Genomic DNA, 10,551 nt, shown 5'->3' with positions numbered 1-10,551 from the left:
CATATTTCTGTGGTTTTTACATGTTTTGAATTTGGTTGTGGGCCCAGGGGGGTTTATATAATGATGATATACAGTAATCAAGAGGTGAATTTGTGCATTATTCTTCAAATAAAGCAAGCCAGGCAGCCTTCCGTGTTTGAGAACTGCTGTTTTTTAATCACCCCGCACCCCGCCCTGGCAGTTTATGTAGGCAGCCGCGGCCCTGTTGTCGGTGCGGACCAGCACGTGCTGATCCCTTAGCAAAGGGGAGAAGTGTAGGATCACCCTCCACACCGTGAGAAGCTCCAGCGCATTTAGGTGGAGAGGCCTGCAGCCCTGCCACAGACCGCCCACCACCTGAGAGAGGCAGGTTCCGCTTCTGTGAAGACCGAGATGTGGGACGTGACCCCGCCCAGGGGGACCCCGACCGAGAGAGAGAGAGGGGGTCCCGCCAGTAGGCCAGATCTGGGGGAACGGAGACCATCTCTGTCTCACCGGGTTGACACACAGGCGGATGAACCACTGCTGCAGCCTCCTCATGTGGAGAAGGCCCAGGGGAACCACCACGTGAGCCGCCAACATGAGGCCCAGGAGCCTCATGACCGACAGAGCTGCCGGGACAACATGGTGGAGCAGCTCCATCAGAGCATCCACACTCTCTCATGAGAGAGCCGCGCTCTCCGGAGAGAGGAGTCCAGTACCACGCCAAGATAGGTGAGTCTCTGGGAAGGGAGAGCAGCACTCTTATTCCAATTCACCGTGAAGCCCAGGTAAGACAGGTGTGCGACTAGCTGGGCCGTCTGCACCACCGCTTCGTCCCGGGACGGCACCAGCAGCAGCAGGTCGTCTAGGTAAAATAGGACCCTGATGCCAGACCGCTGCAGCGGCTCCAGGGCCGTCTCGACACACTTGGAAAAAGTGAGCGGGGCCAGGGAGTAACCGAAGAGCAGGTGGTTGTATTGGTACTGGGCGCCCTGGAATGAAAACCGCAGAACTGCAGCCTGTGATCCCAGCTGATCAGGCTGTCCATCCATCTGTGCATCGAGCAGGAAGCGAGCCACTCTGAGTAGCGTCTCTGAAAGCGGTCGGACCTGCTGATGAGGCTCCCTGGTGGCCCTGACGGGAAGCCACTCTGCTGCCCTTGCCAACGTCACGGTTCGGGGGGGTGCCCAGCCATTGGTGGTGGGGGGGCCACGGGTCACGGGCGCCAGCACACTCCGCCATGCAGGAGTCAGTCTAGTCAATCTATGCGAGCCAGTACTCGCTCCACCAGGGCACCCCGCTCTCTGTCGCCTAGGGGGGGGCGCGGGCCACATCGTGAGAGACCTTCACGCACAGTTAGAGGGGTTTGTTGGGTGTCCTCCCATGTGTGGCGGGAGGGACCACACGAGGTAGTGTAGTCGTCCTCGTGGGTCCCCTGCCGTACCGCATCCCTGGTGGGGGGAGGGAGGCAGAGGCAGACACAGTCGCTGGGGCACGAGGTGGGGCAGTCACACCCGTGAGCCTGTAACCATGCCGCTCCCCCGACGAGGGGGGGAGGGCAGGGACAGGCAACAGAGAAAAATGTCTGCCTGCGACATCGGAGCCATGCTGCGTGAAGGCCACACGGCCAGCTGCAGCTGGTCCACGTGGTGTGACGGCAGCCACTGACTTCGTGGCGACAGTGGCGGGCCGAGGAGGAAATATTCGGCTTGTCTGAAAAGTGTTTGTATTTTCATTTAAAATGCTGCAGACAGCCGCTTCTGGCAGCAAAACATTCTTTTAACATCAGGGAGCAGCAGAAACAGTCTACTGTATGTTCTGTAGCAAGTGTCCCTGTTACAGTGAGGTGAAGTGGTCGAGCACAAGGTGTACAGGGTGCGTTCCCGTGAAACTGTTGCGGTCGTGCTCGCCTCACACACACGCCCGCCTGCTGCCGAAGTTGAATTGTCTTGAACTTTTTGTAAGCGACGTGCTGCACAAATCATTGGAAGAGAGACTGATCCTCGCTGTTTGTGAGTTTCCAGAATCTAAATAGTTATCAGGACATCAACAGGAGGGAACATGGCAGAGCATCCCTGCAAAATTAAATGCAGGCCTGTAAGGCCTACAGGAGCGCAGTCTCCCTTTCTGTTCACCTGAGAGAACCTGCCGAAGCCTCTCTCCGCTGCTTGTTTGGGAGGGTTATTTGCAGGCTGATCAACATCCCTCCATCCCTCTCCTGTGACCCTTTGTTTGACTGTAGGCCTATGTGTATTCAGAGCCAGTGAGTAACGGACTTTCAAAATAATAATAAAAAAAAACTGCATTAACATGAGATAAAAAAATTGTCGGTGTTAATTAATTAATGCGATAATAACGTGTTAACGTGGCCAGCCCTAATATATATAAATAAATTTCCTGAGTGACATATTAACTTCCACATTATAATTATGACTAATGATTAAAGAGCAGCAATATACTTATGCATTCTGTTGGTGCGCTATTGTCTGCCATGCTTTTTCTCTTTGTGACTTTGTGCAAGTGAACCTAGAAGAATTGATGCTGTTTTGAAGGCAAAGGATGGATACAACAAAATATTGAGTTTGTTTTGATTTTTCTTCTGTTCACTGACTTTGCATTATGTTAATTGTTAAATATAATCATTTAGCATGTCTGTTTTTAAAAGCATTCTTACATAATAGCATTTTTCCACACCCATATAAAACTTTTGCACAGTACTGTAATACACTGTATACTGAGAAGTGCAGGATATGCAGGATATTATACTATATGACATTTAATGAATAACATCAAAATAATGTGTCCCAACATCATTGCATGATACTTATTTGAGTCAATTTTAGTTTAATTATCACACTGCCAACCTGGTGGAATTTAATACCTGTAAAGCATGTGAGATTATGGCAGACCAAATATAAATAACAGTGGAAGTGCTGTTGTAGTGTACAAAGAAAAATGTTTTCCTGAGATTATAGACAAATAATAGGTGCATCATGTTACACACAACAGTACAAAACAAATCCCTTCAGTCTAATCACATGCTGATTGTGAGAGGAGACTCCCCATGAGATCTACAGACAGTGCAAGAACTGAAAAGACACAGGTTTGAATCTGCAAAAACAGAGTGTCATAATACAGGCACATTTTACTAGCAACACACTCAAACTATAACTGAATGTTCATATTAATCACCATTACTTGAACAATGTAAAAATTCTTTCCAAGGCTTTGTAGGTGAAATTGAGAAGATTTCCACCTCTTTTTAAGCACATACATATGTAATTATAGACAAATATGTAACATATGTAATTTTGTTCATTCTTCAAGAAAGCAGATTTTTACTTGGATTTGTTAATTAATATGCAGATCTCATTTCAGTCACTCCACAGCCTCTCTACAGTATGTTGGCCTCACAGGAACCAGGCTGCAGAATCTTAACTGTAACAATTTGAATAATAGCTTTTTTAAACCAGGGGTAGAACAAGGCATAGATCACAGGGTTTAGACAGGAGTGAAAATAGAACAGATAGAGCACATAAGATGCAGATGAAGCATTGAGTGCATTGTCACCTGCAAAAGAGACACAGTGAACTGGGCACAAACATATTAGGAACACAAGTACAAGGATGCCAAGAGTCCTGGCTGCTTTCAGCTCAGATCGCTTTGCTGTAGGAGTCACTGAACGTTGGAGTGTGACAGCTGTAATATGAGAGCACATGGCACGAGCCTGAGACACAGCCACTACAAACACTCTCATATACAGAACTATGATGACAGTAATGGGAACAATAAAAGTCAAAACAAGGTCAATAGCTTCTGCGATATAGTTAATAATGATCATACACTCTCCGTAGCAGGAATCATATCTGTCTGGTTGAGTCAGGCCATATTTTACAAAGAGACTGCTGTACAAAACAGAACAGAACCAACACAGACAAACACAGAGTTTAGCTCTTCTCTCAGTGATTCTGGTGGTATAATGCAGAGGGTGACAAATAGCAACATAGCGGTCAACTGATATGAGCACCATGTCTCCTACTGAGGCAGAGGTAATTATGTACGATACATACTTATACAGAGAACACATGAGGTCACCAAGAAACCAGCAGGATGTTTTTCTAAGGATTTCTCCCGGCATCAGCAGGAGGCCCACGAGAAAGTCTGAGACAGCCAGAGAGAGGAGGAGGATGTTGGTGGGTGTGTGGAGCTGCCTGGAGGGAAAGAGGAAAGTATCATCACACATAGCATCACACAATTGTGGGAAAAATACTTGCTAAAAGTAAATGAATCATATTTATAAAAAGTAATAAGTAAAGGCTCTTCTGAGAAATTGATCTTTGCCTGAAGTGGAAGACTGAGATGATGACAAGCAGGTTAAGAGCCACAGTGAGCAGAGAGATGGAGGACAGAAGAGTGTTCAGAAATACAGCTTCGGACCGAGGAAGTGTCGGCTTCCTGCAGGAGGTGTTAAGGAGTTGTGGAAAGCAGAGCTCTGCTCCGTCATCAATCTCCATTAGACAGAGAGAGAAGGAAAGGAGGAGCTGCAGCTCTGGCAGCTTCTGACCAGAACACTTTATCATACAGTTGATTTATCTCTTTCTGACATTCAGTTTGTCCCTCCTCTCTTCTCGCTCTCAGTCTCTATTGGACACTGATGTCCCTCCTCCCTTCTTCATATCACACCATCATCACTTTCTCTCCGTATTCTCCACTCTTGTTTGTTTTCCTTTTTCCAAGTTCCCGTCCAAAATTAGGTGGCTTGTTGAAGCAAAATACACTCTCATGCTTAATCTTATATCTTTATTGTTATTGCACTTCAAATCGATTCAGTATTTACAGGGGATATCATTTAAACTTCCTTTAGTACATTAATTTAGGCCAGATGGGATACACAATCCCTCCACCATGTTGTGATTCTGTTCTGTTTAGATGAGCCTGAGACCAATGGGCATCCTAACTAAGATGCCAGTCCAGCGACATCTCAACTTGCTGCTTTCAATGCAAAGGAGCAACTCATCAACTCCAAGCTCCTTCCAGATATCCGAGTCCAGACACTCTGGAGAGGAAAGCAATTCTATTCTGGTATTCATAAACTCATTCTCTGTGTCAATAATGTTTCTTTATCTCATTATACATGTTAAATGCACAACCCAGTCACACCTCCATTGCTCTGCCTCTAGGTTGCGGGCATCCACCAGAATAATCCGTCCCTTTCACTTTAAAATTGTGACAAAGAAACCAAGATGGTGGCATATGGTACCCTGGAGACAAGACCAGTCTATCTAGCAGTGTGTTGGGTTTTAGTGCAGTCTTCGGCCTATCCCTGGCTCCGTGTATAGTCAGCAGGAGGAAATACCCAGAGTCAAAGTACAAGAGACAGTGCTGAGTAACTGTACTGAGCAGGTCGACGATTGGATGTGCCGGAATTTTCTTGATTGAATTGAACTAAGATAAAATTGAAGCTATTGTTTTTGGAGCCAGGGAGGAACTATTGAAAGTCAGTGCTCGACTTCAATCTGTAATGTTAAGAACCACAAATCAAGCCAGAAATCTTGGTGTAGTCATGGACTCAGACCTGAATTTGAGGAGCCACATTAAGACAATTACAAAGTCAGCCTACTATCACCTGAAGAATATATCAAGGATTAAAGGACTTATGCCTCAGCAAGACCTGGAAAAACTTATCCATGCATTTATCTTCAGTCGACTTGGCTACTGTAACAGTGTCCTTACAGGGCTCCCTAAGAAATCCATCAGACAGCTGCAGCTGATTCAGAACGCTGCTGCTCGAGTCCTCACTAAGACCAAAAAGGTGGATCACATCACTCCAGTTCTGAGGTCTTTACATTGGCTTCCTGTATTTCAGAGAATTGATTTCAAAATCCTGCTGTTAGTTTATAAAGCACTAAATGGTTTAGGGCCAAAATACATTTCTGATCTTCTGCTTCATTATGAACCATCCAGACCTCTCAGGTCATCTGGGACAGGTTTGCTTTCTGTCCCCAGAGTAAAAACTAAACAAGGAGAAGCAGCGTTCAGTTATTATGCTCCGTATATCTGGAACAAACTCCCAGATAACTGCAGGTCTGCTGAAACTGTCAGGTAATTGAGTGAAAAGATAATGAGAGTGAGACTGAACAGAGTGAAGGAAGTGGTCTTAAATCTCGCGCCTGAGTGATTTGCAGGAACCTCTGTCCACCTGTAAACGTGCAGGTGGGTCCAGAGTATAACTGGATCAAAGTGGCCTGCAGACAGACATGTCCTGGTTTCTCTGTAGTGTCCGAGGGCTTTTAGAGTTTCAGTGGATCCAAAGATTTCTATGGACCCGAGTACAGACTAGCTAGAGAGAGTAGATTAAGTGTACTTCTCTGTTTATTCTCTTTTCAAAACAACTGTAACTCAATTTTTTGCTCAACCTCTAAGCCTGTTTTTATTTTCCATTTAACTCTTTTACCCCTGATTGTACACTGCAATGTAATTTTTATTATATTTTAATGTGTATTTTTTCAATTTCCCTATGTTGCTTTTAAACGTTTTATATTTCCCTGTTGCTTTTATGTTTTATGTAAAGCACTTTGAATTACCTTGTTGTTGTTGAAATGTGCAATACAAATAAACTTGCCTTGCCTTCCCTTACAGTGTGTTGTGTTGCTATTTCAACCGCCGTGCTGTGAACAGTTGGTGATCGTTCCCTCTGGCTGGATGAAATTTCGTTCTAAATTCTTCCATCTCATGAAATGTATTAAATACAGATACTGTTGCACTCACATGAAATTGCTTTTAGGTTTGATAGATCACATTGCACGTAGTATTCAATTCAATTCAATTTTATTTATATAGCGCCAAATCACAACAACAGTTATCTCTGAGCGCTTTTCATAAAAGAGCAGGTCTAGACCGTACTCTGTGATGATATTTACAGAAACCCAACAGTTCCCACCAAGAGCAAGCACTAGGCGACAGAGGCAAGGAAAAACTTCCTTTTAAGAGGCAGATACCTCGAGCAGAACCATGGCAAAGAGACTCTGGATGTCTTTAACACAATCAAGAAATCTAAATGCCAGCTTTTTATTAATCAAAATGGCTACGCCCCTACTAAAAGAAGAGATGAGGTAGCAAAGATGTGCCCCACCCAGCTCCTGTGCAATTTAGCATTATCCTTGTCCTCCAGGTGAGTCTGCTGGAGGAATGCAATAGAAACGTCTTCCTTTTTCAAAAATGATAATACTGCCGTAGATGTTCCAAGAACAGATCTTAATATTATACAAATCAGACATGGCCATAAGGCACCAATAGCCATAAGGGCAGGGTAGAGAAATCAGAGCCTGGCACGCCCACAACCACACTGTATGCACACTGTGCGTAAGTTACCATGTCCCGCATTGTCAGATACATAGGTCAGATTCAGTTAGCAGGGATATAAAATGCCACACTGCTATCCCACATACACTCCCCTAAAGGATTATTACGAACTGTCGGGTCGGAAATAAGGACCGGCCGGGCCAGTAAAAGACCTGGTCCCTACCCTAACCAACGTAATAAACTCAATAAAATTACTCTATTAGATTTCTTCTTTAGTCAAAAACGGCGTAGTCAAAAACTTCACTGGAGACGGTCAAGAGTCGGTGAAAAGAGTTTATTCCAATAAAGGACAGATAAACCCGAGCAACATCCCTGCAGGTCTCAGGATGGAACCGAGTTGGTGGTCAGCGAACATCGCCTTATATTCACCTTAAGCTCCACCTTGTCCCTCCCTTCAGGTGGGCGTTACATCTTAACTCCTCCTTATCTCCTCCTTCTAGGTGGGCATTACTCCTTAACTCCACCTATGGTGTTCGCTGACCATTCCTCCCCTTTGGTGGATTTCTTATCCTCTACTGCCATCTAGTGGCCTTTTTCTTGTACTGTTTTACCAAATTAACCCTTTCATTAATGTTACAATTTCCACTTTTTAACTATTATTACATGTAATTATTGTTACCATTTATCTCTCTTTATATTTTTTACATTACTGGATTAGAAATCCACCAATATGTTTCAACTTCAGTCCCACTGTATTTTTTTAAAAGTTATACAGGCATAGTTTGACACCATTAAAACTTAAACACTTACAATCGTATTTTTTAAAAGAATTAATAAGGAATAACATATATAACGTGATTCAATGAACAAATACATGATTTAACAACGCCAACCATGAGAGTGCTTTGTCTCATACAAGTTAACTTTCGGCAGCGCAAAGCTTGGTTGCATGCAGTACCTAGCCGTACCAGGCGCCATAAATCACAACATGTCATGATCTCATTCTTGGCTTCAGTTCGCGATGATCTCAGCCCTGGCGTACGTGACTTACTGCATGTGCCTCGCTTCTAATGAGTGGGTTACGGTTGGCTAGGTTTTGCCTGCTCGGCCTGAGCAGCTCCTCTGCTCATTAAAAAGCACACGTTCATGAATACACAGAGTATAGGAATAATGTATGATAAACACACAGAATATAAGAATAAAATATGAGTGTATATAAACACTCAGTAGTTATACACTCAGTAGTAAAACACTCAGTAGTTTAAACACTCAGTAGTACACACTCAGTAGTTGTAACATATTGCAAACCATTAATAAGGTGTATAAATATAGAAAAAGAAGGTTTATAAATATAGAAAAAGAATCTAACAATCAATCTAGGATTTAGGCCTTATGCAATCAATCTAGGATTTTTAGGCCTTTAGGCCTTATGTATACTTAGGCCTTTATTCGAAAAAGAAGGTTTATAAATATAGAAAAAGAATCTAACAATCAATCTAGGATTTAGGCCTTATGCAATCAATCTAGGATTTTTAGGCCTTTAGGCCTTATGTATACTTAGGCCTTTTACAGAACACATGTTCAATTTCTCATAATGCAATTATCTAATCAACCAATGACATGGCAGTTGCTTCAATGCATTTAGGGGTGTGATCCTGGTCAAGACAATCTCCTAAACTCCAAACTGAATGTCAGAATGGGAAAGAAAGGTGATTTAAGCAATTTTAAGCGTGGCATGGTTGTTGGTGCCAGACGGGCCGGTCTGAGTATTTCACAATCTGCTCAGTTACTGGGATTTTCACGCACAACCATTTCTAGGGTTTACAAAGAATGGTATGAAAAGGGAAAAACATCCAGTATGCGGCAGTCCTGTGGGCGAAAATGCCTTGTTGATGCTAGAGGTCAGAGGAGAATGGGCCGACTGATTCAAGCTGATAGAAGAGCAACTTTGACTGAAATAACCACTCGTTACAACCGAGGTATGCAGCAAAGCATTTGTGAAGTCACAACACGCACAATCTTGAGGCGGATGGGCTACAACAGCAGAAGACCCCACCGGGTACCACTCATCTCCACTACAAATAGTAAAAAGAGGCTACAATTTGCAAGAGCTCATCAAAATTGGACAGTTGAAGACTGGAAAAATGTTGCCTGGTCTGATGAGTCTCGATTTCTGTTGAGACATTCAGATGGTAGAGTCAGAATTTGGCGTAAACAGAATGAGAACATGGATCCATCATGCCTTGTTACCACTGTGCAGGCTGGTGGTGGTGGTGTAATGGTGTGGGCGATGTTTTCTTGGCACACTTTAGGCCCCTTAGTGCCAATTGGGCATCGTTTAAATGCCACGGCCTACCTGAGCATTGTTTCTGACCATGCCCATCCCTTTATGGCCACCATGTACCCATCCTCTGATGGCTACTTCCAGCAGGATAATGCACCATGTCACAAAGCTCGAATCATTTCAAATTGGTTTCTTGAACATGACAATGAGTTCACTGTACTAAAATGGCCCGCACAGTCACCAGATCTCAACCCAATAGAGCATCTTTGGGATGTGGTGGAACGGGAGCTTCGTGCCCTGGATGTGCATCCCACAAATCTCCATCAACTGCAAGATGCTATCCTATCAATATGGGACAACATTTCTAAAGAATGCTTTCAGCACCTTGTTGAATCAATGCCACGTAGAATTAAGGCAGTTCTGAAGGCGAAAGGGGGTCAAACACAGTATTAGTATGGTGTTCCTAATAATCCTTTAGGTGAGTGTAGATCTCGTACACACGTCACGTCCTGAGCTAAACACATGAACAAGCATAGCAAATATACCGTTACAACAGAAAAAGACAAACTAAGGGCCTTTCCCCAAATAAACAGGGACTGTTCACCATACAAAATAATAATAATCTTTATTTGTAGAGCACTTTTCAAAAACAAGTTACAAAGTGCTTTAACAAGTGTAAAGACAATAATACCCAAGAGACAATAATACAAAAAACAATACAAGATAAAAGCATGAAAACATTGAAAAGACTAAAATACAGATAAATATAAAATTAGTAAAATACAATAAAAGAAAAGGGATAAAATAAAGTAAAATAAGATCGGGAAAGGCTCTCCTACAAGCACCTTTTAAACTCACCAAGAGTGAACTGACAGCAATGGATGTATAGCGTGCCATGAAAACGAAAGAAGTCCTCCCTGCGGGAGTGAACGAAATAAGAGGGAAATGTAGTATTCACGTTACGAGCAGCCTTGCCACTCGGTTGGGAAATGTTCAATATACTT

General features: G+C 43.6%; 1 protein-coding gene across 1 annotated transcript; it reads right to left on the bottom strand.

Annotated features, from left to right (window-relative positions):
• Window positions 1-3,355: 3,355 nt before the first annotated feature.
• LOC119896772 (trace amine-associated receptor 13c-like) lies at window positions 3,356-4,475 on the bottom strand. The gene is made up of 2 exons (XM_038710185.1): window positions 4,303-4,475; window positions 3,356-4,172 (listed from the first exon to the last, which is right to left on the bottom strand). Exons 1-2 carry the CDS (start codon window positions 4,473-4,475, stop codon window positions 3,356-3,358), a joined length of 990 nt encoding a protein of 329 aa, XP_038566113.1.
• Between the last annotated feature and the right edge of the window lie 6,076 nt (window positions 4,476-10,551).

Source organism: Micropterus salmoides, unplaced genomic scaffold (genome assembly GCF_014851395.1).
Source record: "Micropterus salmoides isolate LMB-PRFRI ecotype aquatic unplaced genomic scaffold, ASM1485139v1 Ms_hic_scaffold_1032, whole genome shotgun sequence".
In the NCBI taxonomy this organism is placed as follows: domain Eukaryota; kingdom Metazoa; phylum Chordata; class Actinopteri; order Centrarchiformes; family Centrarchidae; genus Micropterus; species Micropterus salmoides.
Note: the sequence above shows the minus strand (reverse complement) of the source record. Positions and strands in the feature narration are given on the sequence as shown.

Bases quoted from the DNA above. Each gene is read 5' to 3' on its own strand.
- LOC119896772 (XM_038710185.1), bottom strand. From the start codon at position 4,475: ATGGAGATTGATGACGGAGCAGAGCTCTGCTTTCCACAACTCCTTAAC. The intron at 4,173-4,302 runs GCAAAGATCAAT...CTTTCCCTCCAG, and splicing joins ATCTCAGTCTTCCACTTCAG to GCAGCTCCACACACCCACCA.